The sequence below is a fragment of the Ailuropoda melanoleuca genome, chromosome 7 (assembly GCF_002007445.2).
Source record: "Ailuropoda melanoleuca isolate Jingjing chromosome 7, ASM200744v2, whole genome shotgun sequence".
Lineage (NCBI taxonomy): Eukaryota > Metazoa > Chordata > Mammalia > Carnivora > Ursidae > Ailuropoda > Ailuropoda melanoleuca.
In genome coordinates this window covers 65,132,615-65,158,061 of record NC_048224.1, presented here as the reverse complement: position 1 = coordinate 65,158,061, position 25,447 = coordinate 65,132,615, and the positions used below count along the sequence as shown (strand labels likewise).

Sequence of the window (25,447 nt, the reverse complement as noted above, 5' to 3'; positions counted from 1 at the left end):
CTGCATTTTAGATTTTTCTATTCTTTTGAGTGAGGCTTGGATGGCTATGTATTTCCCCCTTAGGACTGCCTTTGCAGTATCCCATAGGTTTTGGACCGTTGTGTATTCATTCTCGTTGGTCTCCATAAATTGTTTAATTTGTTTTTTGATTTCCTGGTTTATCGAGTCATTCTTGAGCAGGATGGTTCTTAGCCTCCAAGTGTTTGAGTTTCTTCCAGGTTTTTCCTTGTGGTTGAGTTCCAATTTCAGAGCGTTGTGGTCTGAGAATATGCAGGGGATAATTTCAATCTTTTGGTATTGGCTGAGACCTGTTTTGTGTCCCAGAGCATGATCTATTCTTGAGAATGTTCCATGGGCATTTGAATAGAATGAGTATTCTTTGGTTCTGGGGTGTAGTGTTCTATATATATCTATGAGGTCCAACTCGTCGAGTATGGCATTCAAAGCCTTTGATTCTTTGCTTAGTTTTTGCCAGGGTGTTCTGTCTATTTCTGATAGTGGGGTGTTGAGGTCCCCTACTATTACTGTGTTCTTATCTATATGTCTCTTTATTTTGGTTAAGAGTTGGCTTGTGTATCTTGCTGCTCCCCTGTTGGGGGCATATATATTAATAATTGTCATATCCACTTGTTGAATACTTCCTTTAAGAATAATATAGTGCCCTTCTGTATCTCTCTCTATGGCCTCTAGTTTAAAATCCAGTCTATCTGATATGAGAATTGCTACTCCAGCTTTCTTTTGAGGTCCATTTGCGTGGAAGATGGTACTCCATCCCCTTACTCTAAGTCTGAATGCATCTTTGGGTTCAAAATGAGTCTCTTGTAGACAGCAAATGGATGGGTCATGTCTTTTTATCCAATCTGCAACCCTGTGGCGTTTTATGGGAGAGTTTAAGCCATTTAGATTGATAGAGATTATTGACAGATATGATTTTAATGATGCCATTTCTCTTTAAAGTCTTTGTATCGGTTGTGACTTGCTGCTCTGTATCACTCTTGGGGCCTTTTTACCTTTATAGAGCCCCCCTTAATATCTCCTGTAGGGCTGGTTTCGTGGTTACGAAATTGGTTAATGATTGGCGATTTTGGAACGTCTTTATTTCTCCATCAATTCTGAATGACAGCTTTGCTGGATAAAGGATCCTTGGCTGCATGTTTTTCTCTGAAAGAGCTTTAAAAATGCCCCCCCAAGCCTTTCTCTCATTCCAGGTCTCTGTAGACAGGTCTGACGTAATCCTGATACCTTTGCCTTGGTACGTGAGAAATTTCTTTGCCCTGGCCGCTTTCAATACTGTATCCTTGGATCTAATATTTGCGAATTGCACTATGACATGCCGTGGCGTAGGTTTGTCCTGGTTGAGCTTGGATGGGGTCCTCTCTGCCTCTTGGACACGAATGCTTGTTTCCCTTGCTAGATTAGGGAAGTTTTCAGCTACAATTTGTTCAAATATCTCTTCTAGACCTCTGTTTTTCTCCACCCCTTCAGGGATGCCGATGATTCTGACATTGGATCGTTTCATAGAGTCAGTAATCTCCCGTAATCTACATTCGTGGGCGTGGATTTTTTTAAGACCAGCTTCTATTTTCGTTTTTTCTTCTACTAACCCATCCTCCAATTCGCTAACGCGTTCCTCTGCCTCGGTGACCCTGGCCGTCAGAGCCTCTAGTTTTGACTGTATTTGGCCCACTGAGTTTTTAATTTCTGTCAGATTCGCTCTCATTTCTGCCCTTAGGGATTCTATATTCTCAGCAACGCTTTCTCTGATGCTTTTTTCAAGTTTACTCATCATCTTGACCATTGTTGCTCTGAATTCCATTTCTGATAATTGGGATACATCCATATGTATTAATTCTGTGGCCGAGGCCAATTCTGTGGCAGAGGCCACAGACTCATTATCTTTTCTTTGCTGGGGGGGACTTCTCCTTCTCGTCATTCTGATGAAGAGAGATTGCAGGGTTGTCCAGAGCCCAAGTGTTGACTGGGACCCAGGCCGTGCGCCCTTGTTTTATAGAGATCTTAGGGATGTGGGCTTCTTCCTTAAAGAGTTTATTTATTTATTTGAGAGAGAGAGAGACAGTCAGCAAGAAAGGGAACCCAAGCAGAGGAGTGGGAGAGGAAGAAGCAGGTTCCCGGTGGAGAAGCCCGATGAAGGACTCCTTACGGAGCGTTGTGATCACACCCTAATCCGAAGACAGGTGCTTGGTGACTGCGCCACTCAGGCGCTCCGGGTTGTGGGCTTCTTGATTTTTCAGCCTGCCTTCTGGGGGAGGGGCCTGCCTGCCGGTACTCAGAAAACCCTGTTTGGGTAGAGTCTCTGTGTCCCTTGCGAGGGGGGATGGGGATGGGCACCCTGTGAGCCGGTATTTCCGGGCTTTTGTTCTCTGGCGGCTTTCCCTGGCGGTTTGCTATGCCTCTTCTGAGAGAGCAGCAGCGGCTGAAATTCAGCCTCTGTCTCAGAACAGAGGGATCGCGGATCGTTCTCCACTGATGTTCTGGCCACTTTAACTCTGTTTCTGTTGGTGCTGCTCAACCCTGCAGCATCCCGGGCTGTGCGCCCCACACCCGGCGTCCCAGCCCTCACTTCCAGGGCCGGCACGTCTCTGTCCTTTGTGTTTCCAACCCCGCCAGCCGCCAGCCGCCCCGCGTGGGCTCCCGGAGCTCCCCGTCTCAGTCTGGTGTCTCACGGGTGCTGACCGCGAGTCCGCCTGCTCCCCCGTGCAGGTGGCCCTCCAGCCGCCAGCCGCCCCGCGGACGCTCCCGGAGCTCCCGGTCTCAGCCTCGATCCAGTGAGCACACCGGAGCTCCGGAGCTCCGTGAGATGCTTGGTGGTGCACGCTCCCGGCTCACGGACTCAGTCTGCCGTTTCCAGAGTGCGGGTCCGCGGTCCGCCCGCTCCCCGGTGCAGGTGGCCCGCCAGCCGCCCTGCGCGCGCGCTCCTGGAGCTCGCGTTCTAAGTCTGTTGTCTCGCGGGTGCCGTCCGCGAGTCCGCCTGCTCCCCCGTGCAGGTGGCCCGCCAACCGCCAGCCGTCCCGCGTGCGCTCCCGGAGCTCCCTTCTCAGCCTGCTGTCTCAAGCGTGCGGGTCCGCGGTCTGTCCGCTCCCCCTTGCAGGTGGCTACCGCTTCCCGGCGCCCTGACACGGCGGCTCCCTCCCCCTTCTGTTTAGCTTCCGATATCTGTGCGCGGTTTCACGGCTCCCCGCTTCGTACCTCGATACTCAGCGCTGGAGATGTTCATTTGTAGAGATCCAGATGTATCTTCCTGCGTCTCAGGCTGATTCCGTGGATATTCCTTGCTGGTCTGGTACCTATCCAGCTCAACTCAGGGGACCGGCTGAAAAAGGTGTCCCCTACTCCTCCGCCATCTTAACCCCCTTCTCCCAGACGCAGGTTTTCTGAATGTTTCGGCTGTGAGTTCTTACCGAGGTTTAAGAATCTTCATTAAGGAAGTAAAATGTGACTGTGACCTTGTTCTCCCAATCTGCTGGTGGTTGCTTGTCCTGGGAAAAGCCAAAGAGGCAGGACCTGTCCTGCTAAATGACCTGTGGGTTGGTGTCAGCTGGCACCTGCAGACTGAGTGTGGGCACAGGCACAGGCTCCCTGGAGCACAACGGAGAGCCACTGGCCAGAGGGCTGAAGCCAGGGGACAACCAACATCTAGCAGGGCACAGTGAGAACCACTCCACAACTGTGGCTTAAGGGAACCTGGCAGTGCTGGAGCCCTGGGGTCAGACGTTGGAAACCAAGACTGGAACAAGGTGGGAGGGGTATGGAGGAACGGATACCCCAGGGGTCCAGGATGCCAGCAGAGTGAGCATCCATCCAGTCACGTATTCCACAGTGTTTGCTGGGTGCCTGTGGCACGCCAGACCCTGTCCCATGCTGGGAAGAGAGCAGTGAATTCAACAGATAATGGCTTTGCCCTCATGGAGTAGAAAACATGGTGTGTTGACATAGATATTGTACAAATAAGTAACCGAGTATGTAGCAGATGGTCATAGGTGCTGTAGAGAAAGATTAGGTAACTTAAGGGGGAGGGCATTGGGAGTATTGCTATTTTGTGCGGGGTGGTTGGGGAGGCCTCCTGAGAAAGATGACATTTGAGTGTAGACATAAAGGGGGTGAGGGAGTAAGAAATGGCATCTGGATGAAGATCATGCCAAACAGGGAGATAGCAAGTGCAAAGACCCTGGGGCAAGGAGTGTGGTTGGTGTTCAGGACTGAAGGGTGCCAAGTGTGGCTGGGGTGGAATGAGCCAGAGGGAGATGAGACAGGGACCAGGGGGACAATGATCGATGAGGATATGAGCTCTGGGACACGGGGGGCTTGACCACTAACGCCTTATATGCTAAGGACACCGACTTTTCCTCTGAGTGACAGGAGAGTCATTGGTACAGGAATTTGCATCTTCAGCCCACCATTTTGTCTTGATTTGGCCCCTGTTTTCTGTAGTCGTGCTTCCCCAAGACCCTCGCTGTCCCCTGCAGTGCTCTTGCATGTTTGTGTATGGATACTGGGTCACCGCTTCGTTTCACAGGCAGTCATGAACTGAACTCAGAATTGTCAGAACAGGATTTGTATGTGAATAGTTAGTTCTAGAAAAGCCTAGAAGAGGGAAGAGAAGATGGGGATGGTACTGCCACAGCAGCGGGGGGAAGGGGATAAGGTGAGGTAGAGGAGGAAGTGTGTGGACGCTGTGAGGAGCATAAAAAGAAAGCTGGTGGAACGCCAACAAGCCTGACTTAGGCAAAGTACTTACCAAGGTCAGTCCGACAGAATCTGGAGGGGGGCTTATCAAACACAGCAAGGTCGGTAACTCAGGGGCAAGGAAGAGAAGAAGGCCAGCGGGAAGAAGGCTCTAGAGATAAGCATAGAGATGTGTGGCTTTCTCCTAGCTGCAGGAAAAGTGTTATTAATGACACCGCCTAACATCCTGTCCTGCCCGGATGTCACGGGTCTGGGTGCTACCTGCCACCCCTCTCCCCTGAGTGCTGTGTATATCCTGCCATAACTGCACAGGGTCTTTTGGGATGTGCAGGAGATGAGAAGGAATGTGGAAGTTTCCTCATTTAACTTGTGCAGAATGTCTCTGGGCACAGACAGCTGAAAATCCTGCTTCCATTGGTGAGAGTAGTTCATTATCATTCAGATGCATAAAGACCCATAGCATGCTAAAAGAATAGTGACAGTTGCCTTTTACATGCCCAAACATGCATACTCATAATTGTACACACATAGCCTAGTGCACACTTGTAGGAATATAAACAAAAATGGAGTGCTCCCCCTGAAAGCGATAGTACTCACTGAACGAATTGAAAACCAATACTAAACAAAATATTCAGCAGTTGGAAGAACACCTCAATCAAACAGGTAGTTTAAATGACTATTTTTTCAAATTTCTAAGAAAATTCTAGTTAGTTAACACGTAGTATAATATTGTTTTCAGGAATAGAATTTAGTGATTCATCACTTACATATATAACACCCAGGGCTCATCATAATTAAGTGCCTTCCTTAACACCCATTCCCCATCTAGCCTATCCCCCCACCCACCTCCCTACATCAACCTTGTTTGTTCTCTATCGTTAAGACTATCTTATGGTTTGCTTCCCTCTCTCCTTTTCCCCCTTCCCATATGTTCATCTTTTTTTCCCTTAAATTCTACATATGAGTGAAATCATATGGTATTTGCCTTTCTCTGCCCAACTCATTTTGTTTAGCATAATATCTACTCTAGCTCTATCCATATCATTGCATCATAACAAAGGGCAAGATTTCATTCTTTTTATGGCTGAGTAATATTTCATCAAATGTATATACCATATCTTCTTTATCCATTCATCAGTTGATGGACATTTGGGTTCTTTCCATAGTTTGGCTATTGTTGATAATGCTGTTATAAACATCGGAGCGCTATACCCCTTTGAATCTGTATTTTTGGATCCTTTGGGTAAATACCTAGTGGTGCAATTGCTGGATCATTGGGAAGTTCTATTTTTAACATTTTGAGGAACCTCCATACTGTTTTCCAGAGTGGCTGCACCAGTCTGCATTCCTACCAACAGTGCAAGAGGGTTCCCCTTTCTCCGTACCCTCGCCAACTTTGACAGGTGTGAAGTGGTGGCTCATTATGGTTTTGATTTCCCTGATGATGAGTGATGTTGAGCATGTTTTCATGTGTCTGTTAGCCATCTGGATGTCTTTTTGGGAAAAATGTCTATTCGTGCCTTTTGCCCATTTCTCAACTGGATTATTTGGTTTTTGGGTGTTGAGTTTGATAAGTTCTTCAAGGATTTTGGATATTAACCCTTTATCAGGTATGTCATTTGCAAATATCTTCTCCCACTCTGTAGGCTGTTTAGTTTTGTTGATAGCTTCCTTCGCTGTGCAGAAGCTTTTATCTTGATGAAGTCCTAATAGTTCATGTTTGCTTCTGTTTCCCTTGCCTCTGGTGATGTGTCTAGTAAGAAGTTGCTACCACCGAGGTCAGAGAGGTTGCTGCCTGTGTTCTCGTCTAGGATTCTAATGGTTTCCTGTCTCACCTTTAGATCTTAAATCCATTTCGAATTTATTTTTGGGTTTGGTGTAAGAAAGTGGTCCAGTTTCATTCTTCTGCATGTTGCTGTCCAGTTTTCCCAACAACGTTTGAAGAGACTGTCTTTTTTCCATTGGATATTCTTTCCTACTTTGTCCAAGATTAGTTGACCATACAGCTGTGGGTCCGTTTCTGAATTTTCTATTCTATTTTGTTGATCTCTGTGTTTGTTTTTGTGCTAGCACCATATTGTCTTGATCACTACAGCTTTGTAATAGAGCTTGAAGCTTGGAACTGTGATGCTTTCAGCTTTGGTTTTCTTTTTCAACATTACTTTGGCTATTTGGGGTCTTCTGTGGTTCCATACACATTTTGGAATTGTTTGTTCTAGTTCTGTGAAAAATGCGGTGGTATTTTGATAGGGATTGCATTAAATGTGTAGATTGCCTTTGGGTAGTATAGACTTTTTTTTTTTTAAGATTTTATGTATTTTTTTGAGATAGAATGAGAGAACATGAGCAAGGGGGAGGAGCAGAGAGACAGGGAAAAGCAGACTCTGCACTGAGTGTGGAGCCCCATGCAGGACCCTGAGATCAGGACCTGAGCCTAAATCAAGGGCCAGACACTTAACTGACTGAGCCACCCAGGCGCCCCTGGGTAGTATAGACATTTTAACAATATTTGTTCTCCCAATCCATGAGCATGGAATTTTTTCCCCCCATTTCTTTGTGTCCTCTTCAATTTCTTTTGTTTAAGTGTTCTACAGTTTTCAGAGTACAGATCTTTTACCTCTTTGGTTAGGTTTATTCCTAGGTATCTTATGGTTTTTGGTGCAATTATAAATAGGATTGATTCCTTGACTTCTTTTTCTGCTGCTTCATTATTGGTGTGTAGAAATGCAACAGACTTCCTTACATTGATTTTATATCCTGTGACTTTGCTGAGTTCATGTATTAGTTCTAGTAATTTTTTGGTGGTGTCTTTCAGGTTTTCTACATAGAGTATCTTTTTGTCTGAAAATAGTGAAAGTGTGACATCTTCCTTGCCAGTTTGGATACCTTTTATTTATTTCTTTGTGTTGTCTGATTGCCAAGGCTAAGATTTCCAGTAGTATGTTAAATAGTCATGGTGAGAGGGGCTATCCCTGTCTTGTTCCTGACTGTAGGGGAAAAGCTCTCAGTTTTTCCCCATTGAAGATGATATTAGCTGTGGGTATTTTGTATATGGACTTCATGATGTTGAGGTATGTTCCCTCTATCCCTAATTTGTTGAGGGTTTTTATCAAGAAGGGGTGCTGTATTTTGTCAAATGATTTTTCTGCATCTATTAAGAGGATCATATGGTACTTGTCCTTTCTTTTATTAATGTGGTTGAGATACTCCATTTAGAAATTTGTAGTGGGTAGAATGTATAGGATTCTGATGAGTACTTTCTTAAATTTAACTATTTTAAGCAGAGTTATGGTAATAAGGTGAGGTGAGTTAAGGAGAATGAACCAGAATAGCAAATTTTTTTTTTTTTAAATCATATCCTTACAGTTTGCCTTTGCGTAAGGGTTGTTTTCTCAATCACCAACATTATCCTAAAGCTTCCTTCAGTATGCGTTCTCACTTTGCATATTTGGTTCCATTCTCAGACGACATCAAGATGAACAGTATCCCAGCCCATGTCCATTGTTTGCCCACCATGGTTCATCACAGGACTTATTATTTATCTGTGTATTTACTTATTTTCTGTCTCCCCATTATGAAAACGTGAGCCTCATAGGAGCTGAATATTGTTTTGTTTAACTGCTGTAATTCTGGTATACTGTGGTGTCTGAACTTTGAGTTAATGAATATATAATTATATGTAGCTCACATATATATATTTTTTTGTTGCTTTACATGCTATTCATATTTTTTTCTTCTCTTGGGCTTTGTGAGAACACAATTTGAATCATTCTGATGGCTAATGTGTATCTAAGGTAAGAAAGTGCTAAAATAAAGTGCTTCCTACCTCAGTTTTGATGGTGATATTGAATACCCAAGTGTTTGGGGACAGACCCTCCCACATATACACAGTTACAGAGAGCCTCAGAGCACATTCTGTGACTGAGATCCCCGCTTAGCCAGAGGACAGAGAGAGAAGTTTGGTAGAGGATTTTTGGATAGAGATGTTGCCAAGTGGACAGGATTAAAGGGGTTTACCTCGTTTGCATTAAGCCTGGTGAACCACAGCGAGAACTTGGAAATGGGGTCGAGGCCAGTTCAGGCCTGGGGCCCAAGAACTCTGAGGCAGCAGGAGGGAGGTGGCTGTATTGGCAATGGCATTGCCCAAGCTTGCTGGGCAAGGGGCATGAGAGAATTTTCCATAGAAAACACCTGAACTAAGTGGAAAGCATCAGGTTGGGGCTTCTTCCATAGGGTCTGCTTGAGATAGGGCCAGAGCAACCAGAGGTGGGAGGTGACATAGAGCTCCTTAAGGTTGTGGATGGATTCATGAGTGATCACTCAGTATAGAAATGCTTTTGCCTCTCTGCTGAGGTCCTCAGTGACAGGACTTTTCAAAGAGTCCCACAGGAGAAATGCTGAGCTTAATCGCCTGCCAGACCCACAGGGCTCAAAACCACCCAGCCAAGGAGCAGCCCATCCTCCTGTCTTTCCTGTGTCCACAGCTTTGGCCTGCATGTGGTTGAATCACAACTACTATTTGGGGGAACAGGGAGAGAAGAGAGGCTGCCCACCTCCCCCTGGAAGGCAGGCAGCATCTGACTACAGGACTTAGTGTGGGGCGTTGATGGCAACATCAAGGAGAAGCGGATCTTTATTTAGTGATTTTGCCTGGAACTTATTCTGTTAGAGAACTGAAACTATATTTTGTAATTTAAAGTGACCTCAGGAGTGTCATTATATAAAAGTGAGCAGAAAAAAAATCATAGAATTTACCCAAATCATGCCATCCCAAGGCAAAGAAAGATTAGTTGCATGAAATATTTCTGCCTACTATCCTTTTAAAAAATGTGTCTTGATATGTCACTAATCAGGCTTTAAAAAACTTACTAGTTACATTGTTTTCTAATATTTCTGTAGACACTTTAAAAATAAATTTGCCACGTATATTAGAGCAATGTTGTAGATAGTGTTGTAGACTGATCAGTCACTTGGAAAACCCTGTTCTCTTGCTTGAACCTTCTATGGAGGCTTGGTTTTCCCTGCCTTCCTTGCAGCTCAGGGTGGCCACTGAGAGAGAAATAGAAGTCTGCTGGGAATATTCTTGTTTTTCTGCTAAAGCAGGTAGAAATGTTTTCTTCCCTTTCCCCCCTTCCTCCTACATTGAATATGGATATATTAGAGCTGTAGAGCCATTTTCTGACAAGGAGAGCCCCAAAACATCACTGGGAAGCAGGTCTTGACATTGTCAAAGAATGGCATTCCTCCAGACTTTCTGACATGGAGAAAAACAAACCCTTATCAGTTTAACTACTGTTAGGTAATCAGTTACTTGCAGCCCAAAGCATTTTGAACAGGCCCCAAAACAAAACAAAACCTCATTGACTGATGTTAGGTGTGAAGTTGCCATTGACCTACATGCAGTCATTCCTTCACCTCTCAAGCATCTTAGCAACATTTATTTAATATTACTCTGTACTCAGCTCTTCAGGTACAAAGAGGAATGCAAAGGTGCTCTGGGTTGCAATGAATAAAAATTAACAATAGTCAATAAAAATGTGACATGTTCTATATACTAACAGTGAATATACAATGTACACATTAGATAGAAAGAATCAGCCTGGAAGAGTCAGGGAAAGCTGGGACGAGTGGTCATTCTTGGAGGAGGACCTAGGGATATGTCAGATGGAAAGTGATGGGAAGGAAAGTGCAAGTAGGTGAGGACAATACAGGCAGGGTACATGAGGGAGCTAGGCAATGTGAAGTGATTGTATTCTGTGAATATTATAGTTTAATATTAATAGTGCCCAGGCTCTGGAGTTGGACTACAGATCCTGGCTGTCCTACTGGCTCTCCCACTGATAGCTCTGGAGCTACAAGTAAAATGTTTACTTCCATTTTCTCTATCTGAAAATGAAGGTTTTATGTACTTTGTGGGGTTGTCGGGAAGATCCGATGAGTTAAACCGCATAAGGATTTTAGTAGGTGCCTGGCACCTTGTAAGTATTCACTAAGGGTTACGCATTATCATAAGCTGGTCGTGGGGACAGACGGTGGGGTGCCTCAGAAGAATCTGAGAAGGTTGACCAGGACTTGGTTGTGATGGGCCTTATATGTCATGCATAATAACCTGAAATTGATCCTACAGGCATCAGGAAATTTTTGCAGGTTCTGGAGCACAGAGACAAACTAACTAGTTGTCAAATCCTACAGGCAATTTCCCTATGTGATCCTTGGCACTGCTGATTCCTTTCTTGAAGGTTTTTACTTAATCTCACAGATACCCTTTTTTTCTTGGTTTTGTTCCTATACTAAGTCTTGTCTCCTTCCAAGTCATCCTCAGTTCGGTCACCTGAGGAATCTTTATAGTGTAATTATGATCACCTAACCTGATTAAAATCTGAAAGTGGCTCCCACATAACTCCGGAGGTAGCATAACGGAGACTTCATGACCATATTCCCACAAACTGCTCTCGGATCACATTTCCTGTACCTTTACATGGATCTTACCCTCTGACCCTCTCATATGGAGCTACTTGTAATTCCTCAGCTTTATGGCTATTTTGACTCCATGATTTCGTAGGTGCTATTTGCTCTCCCTGAGAGATTTTTTTCCTTTTTCTGTTTGGCTTATGATTTTTACTCAATTTTTAGGACTTCAGTGTCCTAAAGCCTGCCAACAATATCCTCATCTTTTTATTTTCAAGCTAAACAGCCTTGCGCTGACTCATTAAACAAAGGAATCATGATTTGTCATTCTTCTGTCTTTATATAACTGGCGAACATTCTCCAGAAGGGACTAATTTATTGTTTCCCTCTGATCAAAGACATACTAGTAGGCACATTCCATTTCATAAAATCATGAAGCGTTGTTTCAGGGGAAATTAACTCTCAGCCTTGAGCTACACTTCGAGACTACAGTCCACACGGTGAGAATGAACTAGAATAAAGGAAGCCCAGTTACTGTTTATGAATTTTTACATTGGATTGGACTGGAGTTTTGGTTGTTACCCTGGGTAGGGTTTTCAATAATTAAGATGAGTCATTTGAGGGACCGACTGGGACTGGATAATTTTTATGATCTAGGAGTGATGGGGAAGCTAGGGCCCAAGTTGTACTGGTTCTGTCATCCAGGGAAAGGAAAAGAAAGAAGCACCAGGGTAAATTAAAGAGGGACTCCTGAGAAGGAATAACATTGTTTTCTGCTGAGTCTGGCTGTGCAATAAAATAATTTTATTTTACTCATCTCTACAACCGAAATAGGCTCAAACGGTGGTCCCATGACTCCCTGTTTTTTACAGAGTCTGGACTCATTCATTCTAAAAGAAGAGACTAAAGTTTTGGCTTCTTGCTGTTCTGCATTTTATAATGTTCTCCTACAGAAGGAGTGAAGGCCCAGTTACACATTTATTAGAATACATCTAATAAGGAGGGCACGTATCGCACGGTGCACTGGGTGTTATACACAAGTAATGAATCATGGAACTTTACATCAGAAACCAGGGATGTACTGTATGGTGACTAATATAATAAAAAATATTATTATTAAAAAAAGGATACATCATTTTTGCAAATTTTTTTCTCATCTTAAATTGGGGTTGAAAGTTCACGAACAAAGTTATTTATCGGTCAGTGTACTTTTGAAAAATTAAAATACCTTTGTAAGTATCAATAGGGATGAGTAGCCTAAGACATTTCTTCTCAATGGAAAATTATTAGAAATACAATTTCTACAGTGATAAAAATATGGAAAAACACAATGCACCCATAGTATTATTGTAATCATATAAAAAAACCCTTAAATTAATAGCAATGGGAAAAAATGTTGTTTGTATTGAGGTGTTAGAATAATGTGTAAGATTTGAGCTTCTGTCTACTTTCCTGTATTTTCCAGATATTTAATCATTCCTTTTTTCTCTCTTTCCTTTGGCCCCACTTTCTTTTCTTCAATTCCTTCCTTCCTTCCTTCCTTCCTTCCTTCCTTCCTTCCTTCCTTCCTTCCTTCCTTCCTTCCCTCATATTTATTGAGCATCTATTCTGTGTTAGGACCTTGTTCAGGCTCTGGGAAGCCATCAGCAAACAGAAAAGACATCAATTTCAACTTTGCTTTTGCTGGTGGGCTGGGGAGGAGAAAAGTTGAGGAGGGGCAACAAGTGGGAGGGGATGGTACCAAATCCAGGTCAAAGATGACGGACACATGGACAGCAACTGTTGCTCTATCCCCCTTTCTTCTCATGTAACCTTTTTCTGGATGACTTCATTTTCCTGTTTCATTCAGGCCTCTTCTCAAATGTCAGCTCTTAGAAAGGAGTTCTAGGACCATCTTAGTTCTTTTCTTCTCTTCTCGTGTCCTGCCCCAACTCCCTCCCCCCACTTTAAAAAAAATTTTTTTTAAAGATTTTATTTATTTATTCGACAGAGATAGTGACAGCCAGCGAGAGAGGGAACACAAGCAGGGGGAGTGGGAGAGGAAGAAGCGCTTATAGCAGAAGAGCCTGATGTGGGGCTCGATCCCATAACGCCGGGATCATGCCCTGAGCCGAAGGCAGACGCTTAACCGCTGTGCCACCCAGGCGCCCCAATTTTTTTTATTACATTATGTTAGTCACCATACAGTACATCCCTGGTTTCTGATGCAAGGTTCGATGATTCATTAGTTGCGTATAACACCCAGTGCACCATGCAATATGTGCCCTCCTTACTACCCATCACCAGCCTATCCCATCCCCCCACCCCCTCCCCTCTGAAGCCCTCAATTTGTTTCTCAGAGTCCATAGTCTCTCATGCTTCATTCCCCCTTCTGATTACCCCCCTTTCTTTATCCCTTTCTTCCCCTACCAATCTTCCTAGTTCTTATGTTCCATAGATGAGAGAAATCATATGATAATTGTCTTTCTCTGCTTGACTTATTTCACTTAGCATTATCTCCTCCAGTGCCGTCCATGTTGCAGCAAATGTTGAGAACTCGTTCTTTCTGATAGCTGAGTAATATTCCATTGTATATATGGACTACAGCTTCTTAATCCAGTGATCTGTTGAAGAGCATCTCGGTTCCTTCCACAATTTAGCTATTGTGGATAATGCTGCTATGAACATTCCTCCCCCCACTTTTAAATAGTACTTATCCCTACTAGGCTGCCATCATAGGATGGATTTATATATTATTTATCTATTTGTTTATTGTTGTCTTCCTCCCCTAGAATGCAAGCCTGAGATGGGGACTTTGTTTTGTTGTCATTTAGAAATGAGTTATTCTAGAAATAGGAGAAGTTTAATATTATCTGAATGATTAAACAAATGATTTCTAAATCTATACCCTTAGCTTTGAAATCTCTTTTGAAATTTGTTTGTATTTCTCATACGGACTAACCCTTTAAAGTGTTCCTGAATATACTTTAGACTCCAGATATGCAAAGGTATTCATGATCAGTCCCCTTTTCCAGCCAAATCTGCTTCACTTCTTGTGAAATCCTCCGCATTAAAATCATGTTTCTCTCATGGCTTCACCTCTGCACCACATCATGTTTGCTGGCCCCCTAGGAGAGAGCATAAGGAAAGCAGGTAGACCTGGGGGTTATCAAAGGATTTTAGGTGTGGAGGATTTGTCCTGGAGGAGTTGTGCTGTGACACTGTAGTAGAAGGGTGAGAGCTCATTCTTTCTACTTGCTAACATTCTAATGCATTTACATGTATAGTCTTGTCTGACTGAAAGAGTAAATATTCATCCATTAGGGTTTTCTGGCCTAATCTTATACTGAATTAGCTATTCTCTAATGATTGTGCTCACTTGTTCCAAGTAGGGAAAGAGCTGCATGATTTACAGACTTTCTTTTTTAAATACGGTTATAGGAAGGGATGGAATATCTGTATGGGTGCTTTATTATTACTGATAATGAGTTCTGAGTAATATTTTTTTGGGGAAGAGGGGGAGAAGTGATAACTGAAAAACAGTAAATTAGTATCATTTTTTTGTGCCAACGCTAAAATTTAATTCTATTCTGGGTATTTAAGCAAGAAGCACCCAAGTTTACTTGTTCAGGACATAGCCTTTGAATCGTCTTAACAGATGTTGCCCCCCCCTTTCCGATCTGTCTCATCTATACCTATGAGAAATAAGCCAGAGGAAAAGACTGATCTTTTCTGAAGGCTCATTCAGCTACGTATACTATCAAATTACAAGGCAACGTTAGTTACTCTGGCGTGATTCCATCAACTTTAAGACTGGGTATTCTGATTTCAAGGAGCTTGCAGGTGTGATGGGAAAACAGGCTACCAACAATGAAAGATAATGTTGCCAAAATAAGTTACATGTATTTTAACATGTCATAGGATACGTTCATGTGTATAATCATCTTACTCTCTTATTGGCACTCCTACCTCTAGCAAACTGAACCACTGATCCTACTTTTGTGCCTTAGAAACAAAGGGGAAGCCATGAAAGACGCTTGTGTTCTGCAATCACGTTTCCCGCTGTGCCCAAGAGGCCACCATAGATCTTACTTGCAGACGCTTCCAGAGATTAAAAAGTCTTTAGAGGCGAAGGAGACGTAGGCCCTAGGAATGTCTAGTTCTGCATTTCTCGGTACTGTTGAACTCCACCAGGGAAAATACACGTCTTCCCTCAATGTATGTTCTGCATATACAATTAAGTGTTTCAGGTCGTCCCGGCCCCGGCGCGGAGGCGGGCTCCGGCGGCGCGGGGCGGGGCCTGCAGGCGCTCGCCGAAGACGCTCGCGATGGGGGACAGGTAACCCTGCCCGGGCAGGGCCGAGCCCAGGGCCTCGAGGCCTCCCCGCCACCGGGACCCTAGGCGGGAGGGCCCCCACGTGGCCCCACTGAAGGTCCTTTTGCCTTTTGCACAGGTGGCTCCGGGTGACCGTCCTCCCCGGCTGCGTGGGCTGCAGGACCGTGGCCGTTCAGGCGTCCTGGACCGTGCGCGACCTCAAGGAGCGCATCTTGGCCGAGACGGGCTTCCCGGTGTCGGAGCAGCGGCTGTGGCTCGGCGACAGGGAGGTATGGCCCGCCGGTCCCCTCTCCTTAGTAGGACGATGGGCCCGCCTCTGTGCTCCGGGTTGTAGCGCATCCACTAGCTATCATTAGGCTCGCTGAGAGTGAAACTGAACGGGTTTTATTCCTGTGTCGTGGAAGGCAGATAGATGCTCAGTTAATGGTCACCCTGGAAATAATGCTTTGTACACTGGTGGGTTCTCATCATTAGTTGTAATTTTAATTGATATACCATTTCAACATTTGTGTCACCCTGTCCCCAGCCCGCCGTTTTGTCTGAATCTTCACTTCCTGAAATTAAGATACTTTTTCAATGGGCTTTATAGTCAGAGGGTTTTTGTTGTTGTGGTTTACTTGTTTTGAAGTGACTTAACCATTACTCACGTTTTTCCTAATTGTGTTGTACTTTTAGCTGGAGTAATTTTCACCTTTAATGTCTTAGAGGTTCCCCTCAGTTTTGAGTCATAGAAATTTAGGGCTGAAAGGATCTTCAGACTGTATTATAGAAGCTGTTATTTTGAGGAATACATGCTCATTAAAACTTTTGAGTTGCAAATGAATGGGAGCAAAACTTTGGATGATAGCAATATTTCGTATTGTCATATATATACTGTAAGGTTAGTGAAAAAACTAAATTTTCTCAAAGGAGGAGTTAAATGGAGGCATTTTACTGAAAATTAACTTGTTCTTCGATCCTAAAAATTTATTCAAATTTTATGTGATAAAAGTTCATTTCTAGGTTTTAAAGAGGTAAAAATGTTAAACAAATATATAAGGGACACTGAGCCATACAGAATGACATTTCAAGTGTTGGATTTGTACCCAGTACAAACATTGGGGAAGTACTTGATACCTGTGATTTTTAATCCCTCAATGTAATCTTGACCTTCTGTGTACCTGGGTCCACACCATGGTCTCTTGACCATTTAGACACAGACTTTCAGTTAAACTGCTCTTATGTTCCTCCACAGCTCAGCCCTCCTTACCAACTCCCCAAGGTGTTTTGGTGGCATGCAGACAGTGACTTGATTGAGGACTTTGGACAGAATTGAGGAGCAAAGTTTGTCATTCTTACCTCTTTTTTCTGGGCCCATCTCTGCCTCTTAGCCTTCCTTGTATACTCTTCTGGTTCTATACCTCCTTCTTTGGTTACTCCCCTGGGTCTGCTTTGTCATCTTGTCCCTTACATGTGTTCATACCAAGAGGCTCAGTCATGGCTCAGTGTTGCCATTAACAGTGTTCTTGGAGGTGTCTGCAAAGCATTGGTAGTGGACGGTGAATGTGGCTATGGTGCATGGAATGTTTCAGATTGAGTGGATGGGTGGGTGGGGGTCTGGTTAGGAAACTTGTGTTGTCCTGAGCTAGGGAGTTCTAGACTATGACTGACTGTAGAGGTGAAACTGGAAGGAAAGGATGTACAGCAGACTTCGGAGAAGTATGATTATGGCAGTTTGGTACCAAATGGGTGTGCACATGTGTGTGCTTGTGTGCATGTGTGCAGTGTCATGGGGTAGATGTAAAATAAGACAGAAGGTCTTGCCAAGGATGTTCACAAGCCTTGAGTCAGACCCAGAAATAATGGAATTCTAAATATGTCAGGGTAGGAAGGAAACAAAAGCTGTTGAGGACTCCTTGTCACTCACTGGTTTTGGTTGGTTCTGGACGTAGTAAGAAGTAGGCACTCAGTACTTTGTCTTTCTGGGGCATCTACTGTCCTCTTTCTCCTTATCTCTCTTTTGTTTTCCTGGCCCGGAAGTGGAATTTTTAAGTTTACCTCCTGTCTCATGCAGAGACTGAAACTATTCATTATAGCTGTGTATCTCCCTGATCGTTTTTCCTCTTGTTCCAAATGTGGTCGAGCCTCAAATCAGGAGGTTTGAAATATTACTTAACTTTCCTGTCCCTTAATTGATCAAAAATGTCCTTTCTGTCAACTCTTGAATCTTAGAACCTCCTTGTGTCCTTGACCGCTGAACAAAGGAAGAGGTGTCGGGAGATCCAATTGTAATCAATATTGTATTGTTTGCATAGTAATTTGGAAATAGTTATTGTTTCATGGTAAATGAAAATGAGCATGTCTGAAGTTTTTGAGGGAGGTTGAGGCTGGCATGGACGGAGATCCAGATGTTCAAATCATTTTACAATCACTCTGTTTTAAAATACATGTGTAAGGACTTAAATGGGCAACTTTATTTCATTGCCTCTGGAGATGAATAGGACCAGTGCGACTTTGGTCAGTTGGAGTGATTTTGGGTCTAGAAGGAGAGAGGCCCAAGCAAAATCTTGGCAGACTCAGGAGGAGAAAGCTGATAGCGTTGCTGAGATGAGTTATCTGTGCTGCTTGATTTCTCTCTGGGAGAATCACTTCACTGTAGATAGGTCACTGATTACAGTCCACTAAAAGCATTCACAGTCGGACTCACATAGTCGGTTACACCTGTTTTTACTAACGTTTTACTCTGTGTCCTCTTCCTTCTCAATTGAAGTCTCCTTTAAGACCTGCAAACTTCTTCCTGCCTAAAAAATTTCCTTCCTTCCTCTCTTCCTGCCTTTCTTCCTTCAGATGTACCTTGGCTATTACTAAATTGGACTAGTAATCCTTGCTTATGCATGGCTCTCTTTTAGTAACTAATCAATTAGTTAATTAACTAACAATAGAATGAACAACCAAGATGACATCATCCAACTGGAGAACGAGAACACTGTTGATAGTTTATATTTACCTCTCTGCTTCTCCTCCCCAGCCTGTGTGCCTTTTTTCCCTTACCCCTTCATGTTTATTATTTTGTTGCCTGTTTTTGTAGTTGTTTTAATAGTTTTATCATAAGTGTGTGTATGTGTGTGTGTATATGATATACACCTATGTACGTATCGATCTATATATGTGTATGTGTATAACCTAAATATTATAACCTGCATGATATACTGTTTACTTTTACTTGTTTATGAACTTTATAAAAAGTTTGTTATTCCATATGTAGTAACCTGGAATTAGCTTTTTCACTCAATATTATGTTATGAATATTCACCCAAAGTTATGTACAGTTTAGTTAATCCATTTTTCTCTGCTGTATGATATTCCGCTATATTAATATGTCATAGAATTGGGTTGTTTCTAAAATTTTTGTGGTTAACAACACAAAGTAATTACTATTCCTATCCATATCTCATATGCAGGGAGTTTTTTTGGGCCTGCTTTAAGGTTCAGTGGGAATATGTATATGAAAGTGCTTTATAAGCTGGGAGCCGTAACAATGTGCTCAGATATGTATTTTAGAAATGGGGACTAGAATGATGATACACAGAAAGTAAGGAGACCAGAGGTGAGATCATTATAAAAATCCAAGAAATATTGGGAGTCTGAGCAATTGGAAATGGGAGAAGAACAGGTTAGGTCTGAGAGAAATTGGGAATGTACTTGCTGTAGACTGGAGGGTAATTGGACGTGTGGTTTGCAGAGAGAGAGAACTTCTCCCCAAGGTTCCCTCTAAAGTGAACAGTTAGGAGGTGCCCCTGTTAATTGAGATACAAAGTAGAAGATGAGAGATAAGGGTTTGGAAGGAAATCCAGTGAGGTCACTTTTGACAGTTTGAGCTTTAGGAACCTTGAAGGGTATCAGTGTGGGATGGGTGGTAGACAGTTGGAAATAATGAATTTTTGATATGGTAAAAGATGTCATTCACACCTTGTTGAGGAGTGTAAGTTATGAAGGTGATTCTTCAGGTGAACTTTTGAGTAATGATTTGCAGACCGTTGACCTGTGAGTGGTCATTCCATAGTAACACTTGAGTGCAGGAGAATGTCGATGTGGCTTTGGCTTCTGAGCTGTACACTTTGGAAATGTGAAAAGAATGATTTTGTTTATTTTAATGATTCTGATTCATCATAAAAAATTTAAGTTCTTTTGAAGCAGGTCTCTATTTGTAATTATTTAAGGAAAAATCTTTTAAGTTTAAGTTAAAATCCTTTAGGTTAAGAAAAATCCTTTAAATAAAATTGTTGACTAAATTTCTGTTTTTTGAAATATTCACTTCTCCAGAGCAACTCATTTCCTGATGAGAATGGTTAACAAACATTATTTCTTAAATGAAAAAAAAAAACGAGGTAGTTTCTAATGTACAGTTTTAGGAACAATAATGCTTTCCTTACATTTTCTTTTCTTTTTTCAGTTACCTAACTGGATCAAGATTGGAGATCTGACTTTCAAAAATTGTCATCTTTTTGTAAACCTTCAATCAAAAGGCTTGAAAGGGGGAGGTATTACATTGATTTTACTGGAAGCGTATGCCATTTTTAGTTGCATAAAGATTATATTTTAAAAGTGAAATGAAAGTATATTCCATGGGATGAGATGAGGGGGTATCCGGGCCGGAGGAAAGCAAGGGTAGATGGAGCTGGTGAATTATAAGAATGTGTGGGGTATCACACCCTGTGGAGCAGAATCTTGCTGGGGCTTGCTCCTGTTGGCACTGTGCCAAAATGATGTCGATAAATTTGTAGTGATGATTTCATTGTTTTTAAGCACAGAGTTCTTTTTTAATGATACACAGATTTTTTTTTTTTTTCCCTGTGCATCTGAAAAGTTAACTTTTCTTTTCCCATCCTCTCTATACTTGCCTGTCACCACCTCTCTGAAGGCAACCGGGTCAGTCAGTTCTATGATTCTCTCAGTTAGGAAGTGCCTAAGGCTATTTGAACTGGACAGCCACGGGGACATTAACTATGCCGATCTCAGAATAATCAGAACATTGGTTGAGTTTGAGAATATTAACAATGTCATGATAGACACCGCTATTTCTGGCTTATTGTTTAGTGGCAAAGTACCTACAAAGTGATGCCATTATTTCACTTGCTTTGGAAAATGGCAGCAATCCCTGCCCGCACCCCCTGCCATGCTTTTTATTTTTGAATTAATAATCTTTTGTGATATATAGTCTATTTCTGAACATTTTTTTAAAACCTGAATTTTGTAGTTTAATTAAAAGTCTTGAGAGTCGATAAATTGAGTCCGCTTTGCTTTCTACTCGGTCTTAGGTAGATTTCCATACCTGAGTGCTGCAATAAAATGTATAAAGTCATAACTTGTATAATTTTACTGTGTCTTAGAATCAAATAACCCAGTGGTAATAGTCATGGCATTTTTTTTTCTAAATCATTTTTTAAATGTGTTATGGATTTTAGGTCGATTTGGTCAGACAACTCCACCGCTTGTTGATTTTCTCAAGGACATTTTAAGAAGGTATCCAGAAGGAGGACAGATTCTTAAGGTAGAGCATGTGTTGTGTACATGTGTGAATTTACTTTGATAAAAATGAGATGGAGTAAAATGAATTGGAAGTCCTAGTAGTGTTTTACTTTTTAAAAATTTTGTCTATATTTGAGTAGCAGTATTTATTTCCCTTTGTGCCTGCAGTGCATATGCTGGATAGGATGGGTTGAAAATGCAGCCATTGTAAATACATGAGGTTTCAGAGTCAGAGGAACTCACTAAGTTGTTGTGTGCTGTGATCAAGACACTGTTGCTCTAGGGACACTCTTTTTGTCATTTTATGTAAGTATATAGTGTAATTTTATAAATGTTACGTGAAACATCTTGCAGATCCTTTACAAAACAACCAGTTGACCAGATGAACAAAATAATGCAAAACCCGCATTCAGGGGCCATGAACACATTTGACCCCTGGATTTAGAGATTTGCCTTTTAGGAGAATTTATTTAATAGGATAATGATTTTAGTTATTTGTTTCTATTTTCAGTGTATTCTTTTAGTTTGAATACACTCATTGAAAACCTGTCAGACAACCCAAAAAACTGAACAACCATAAAAGAAAGCAATGGTAGAAAATACAGCAAAAATTAGATTTTGTGTTTAAGCCTAATGAGGAAACTCCTCAATTAATTTTAAGAGTAGATCAACTATCCTGCATTTTTCTTCTTGTTGATTTATTTAGTGTTTATTGCCTTTAACATCTTATCCCTCAATATATTTCTGGTTTAGATGCTAAGTTTTTAGAGAGTAAGGATTAGGTGTGTTTAATTGAATTTAAATAGTCATACTCTGATAGGTGCTGATTGGGGGGATTGCTCCATCATTAGTGATTTTTTTTGTTTTTATTTTCATTTTTTATTTTTTTATTTTTATTTTTATTTTTTTGGGTTCAGGAATAGAATTTACTGATCCATCACTTACATATAACATCCAGTGCTTATCCTAACAAGTGCCCACCCTTCTTAGTACCCTCTACCCATTTAGCCCATCCCTCCACCCAATTCCCTCCATCAACCGTGTTTGTTCTCTATCATTAAGGGTCTCTTATGGTTTTTTTCCTTTTATTCACTTCCCACACATTCATCTGTTTTCTTTCCTAAATTTCACATGTGAATGAATCATACAGTGTTTGTCTTTTTCTGCCTGACTCATTTTGTTTAGCATGATACACTCTAGCTCCATCCATGTTGCAAATGGCAAGATTTCATTCTTTTTGATGGCTGAGTAATAGTCCATTGTAAATATATACCACATTTTCTTTATCTATTCATCAGTCGATGGACACTTGGGCTCTTTCCCCTAGCTTGGCTATTGTTGATAGTGCTGCTGTAAACATCAGAGTGCATGTATCCCTTTGAATCTGTACTTTTGGATCCTTTGGGTAAATAGTAGTAATACTGTTGCTGGATCATAGGGTTGTTCTATTTTTAACTTTTTTAAGGAACCTCCATACTATTTTCCAGAGTGGCTGCATCAGTTTGCATTCCTACCAGCAGTGCAAGAGGGTTCCTCTTTCTCCACATCCTTGCCAACATCTGTTGTTTCCTATGTTGTTAATTTTAGCCATTCTGACAGGTGTGAGGTGGTGGTTTTGATTTGTATTTCCCTGCTGATGAGTGATGTTGAGCATGTTTTCATGTGTCGGTTAGCCATCTGGATGTCTTCTTGGAAAAAATGTCTATTCATGCCTTCTGCTGATTTCTTAACTGGATTATTTGTTTTTTGGGTGTTGAGTTTGATAAGCTCTTTATAGATTTTGGATATTAACTGTTTATTAGGTATGTCATTTTCAAATATTTTCTCCCATTCCATAGACTGCCATTTAGTTTTGCTCATCGTTTCCTTGCTGTGCAGAAGCTTTTTATCTTGATGAAATCCCAGTAGTTCATTTTTATTTTTGTTACCTTTTCCTCTGGCAATGTGTCTAGTAAGTTGCTACTGCTGAGATCAAAGAGGTTGCTGCCTGTGTTCTCTCCTAGGGTTCTGTTGGCTTCCTGTCTCACTTTTAGGTCTTTCATCCATTTTTAATTTATTTTTGGGTATGGTGTAAGAAAGTGGTCCAGTTTCATTTTTCTGCGTGTTGCTGTCCAGGTTTCTCAACACCATTTGTTAAAGAGACTGTCTTTTTTCCATTGGATGTTCTTTCCTGCTTTGTTGAAGATTAGTTGACCATATAGCTGTGGGTCTGTTTCTGGGTTTTCTATTCTATTCCATTGAGCGGTATGTCTGTTCTTGTGCCAGTACCATACTGGCTTGATGGCCACAGCTTTGTAATAGAGCTTGAAGTTTGAAGTTGTGTTGCTTCCAGCTTTGATTTTCTTTTTCAACATTACTTTGGCTATTTGGGGTCTTTTGTGGTTCCATATAAATTTTGGAATTGTTTGTTCTAGCTCTGTGAAAAATGCTGATGGTGGGGTGCCTTGGTAGCTCAGTCAGTTGAGTGTCCGACTTTTGGTTTTGGCTCTGGTCATGGTCTCAGGGTTGTGAGATCAAGCCCTGCATTGGGCTCCAAGCTCAATGGGGAAGTCTGCTTGTGTTTTTCTCTCTCTCTTTCTGCCCCTCTCCCTACTCGTGTGCACACACTGTCTCTCTCTATCTAAAATAAATAAACCTTAAAAAAATGCTGGTTATATTTTGATAGGGATTGCATTAAATGTGTAGATTGCTTTGGGTAGTATTGACATTTTAACAATGTTCTTCCAATCCATGAGCATGGATTTTTTCCCCCATTTTTTTGTGTTCCCGTAAGTTTCTTTTCTAAGTGTTCTTTAGTTTTCAGAGTACAGATCTTTTACCTCTTTGGTTAGGTTTGTTCCTAGGTATCTTATGGCTTTCGGTGCAATTATAAATGGGATTGATTCCTTGATTTCTTTTTCTGCTGCTTCATTATTGGTGTATAGAAATGCAATAGACTTCTTTACATTGATTTTATATCCTGTCACTTTATTGAGTTCATATATTAGTTCTAGCAATTTTTTGGTGGAGTCTTTCAGGTTTTCTACATATAGTATCATGTTGACTGTAAATAGTGAAAGTGTGACATCTTCCTTGCCAGTTTGGATGCCTTTTATTTATTTCTTTGTGTTGTCTGATTGCTGAGGCTAAGACTTCCAGTACTTTGTTAAATAATCATGGTGAGAGGGGCTATCCCTGTCTTGTTCCTGACTGTAGGGAAAAGCTCTCAGTTTTTCCCCATTGAGGATGATATTGTCTATGGGTCTTTCATAAATGGTCTTTATGATATTGAGGTATGTTTCCTCTATCCCTACTTTGTTGAGGGTTTTTTTTTTTTTTTAAAGATTTTTTTTATTCGACAGAGATAGAGACAGCCAGCGAAAGAGGGAACACAAGCAGGGGGAGTGGGAGAGGAAGAAGCAGGCTCATAGAGGAAGAGCCTGATGTGGGGCTCGATCCCATAACGCCGGGATCACGCCCTGAGCCGAAGGCAGACGCTTAACCGCTGTGCCACCCAGGCGCCCCTGTTGAGGGTTTTTATCAAGAATGGGTGCTGTATTTTGTCAAATGCTTTTTCCGCATCTATTGAGAGTACCATATGGTTCTTATCCTTTCTTTTATTAATGTGGTATATCATGTGGTTTGATTTGCAGATATTGAACCACCCCTGCAGCCCAGGAATAAATCCCACTTGATCGTGGTGAATAATTCTTTTAATGTACAGTTGGATCCTATTAGCTAGTATCTTGTTGAGAATTTTTGCATCCGTGTTCATCAGGGACATTGGCCTGTAATTCTCTTTATAATGGGGGTCTTTGTCTGGTTTTAATCAAAGTAATGCTGGCCTCAGAGTTTGGAAGTTTTCCTTCCATTTCTATTTTTTGGAACAGTTTCAAAGTAATAGGTATTCACTCTTCTTTGAATGTCTGTTAGAATTCCCCTGGGAAGCCATCTGGCCCTGGACTCTTGTTTGTTGGGAGCTTTTTGATTACTCATTGAGTTTCTTTGCCAGTTATGAGTCTGTTCAAATTTTCTATTTCTTCCTGTTTCAGTTTTGGTAGTGTGTATGTTTCCAGGAATATGTCCATTTCTTCTAGATTGCTGAGTTTGTTGGTATATACTTTTTCATAATATTCTCATAATTGTTTATGTTTCTGTGGTGTTGGTTCTGATCTCTCCTCTTTCATTTGTGATTTTATTCATTTGGGTCCTTTCTCTTTTTGATAAGTCTGGCTAGGGGTTTATCAATTTTATTAATTCTTTCAAAGAACCAGCTCTTATTTTCATTGCTCTGTTCTGGTTTTTTTGTTTCTTCATTTCTTTATCATTTATTTCTGCTCTAATCTTTATTACTTCCCTTCTTCTGCTGGCGTTAGGCTTTCTTTGCTGTTCTTTTCTAGCTCCTTAAGGTATAAGGTTAGGTTGTATGAGACTTTTCTTGCTTTTTGAGGTAGTCCTATATTGCAATATATTTCCCTTTTAGGATTGCCTTTGCTATATCCCCAAGGTTCTGGACTGTCTTGTTTTCAATTT

The 25,447-nt window shown here is 41.6% G+C and overlaps 1 protein-coding gene across 3 annotated transcripts in view; it reads left to right on the top strand.

Moving 5' to 3' along the window:
• SACS (sacsin molecular chaperone) overlaps positions 1-25,447 on the top strand; it is a 96,312-nt gene that overhangs the window by 34,777 nt on the left and 36,088 nt on the right. For 2 of the 3 annotated variants that reach the window (XM_034664978.1, XM_034664979.1), the window contains exons 3-5: positions 15,546-15,696; positions 19,860-19,947; positions 20,872-20,957. In XM_034664978.1, coding sequence (XP_034520869.1) covers positions 15,546-15,696; positions 19,860-19,947; positions 20,872-20,957 — 325 coding nt within the window. Of the gene's footprint in view, positions 1-15,390; positions 15,431-15,545; positions 15,697-19,859; positions 19,948-20,871; positions 20,958-25,447 lie in introns of those variants that run through there. The other variant, XM_034664980.1, reaches the window with a different exon arrangement.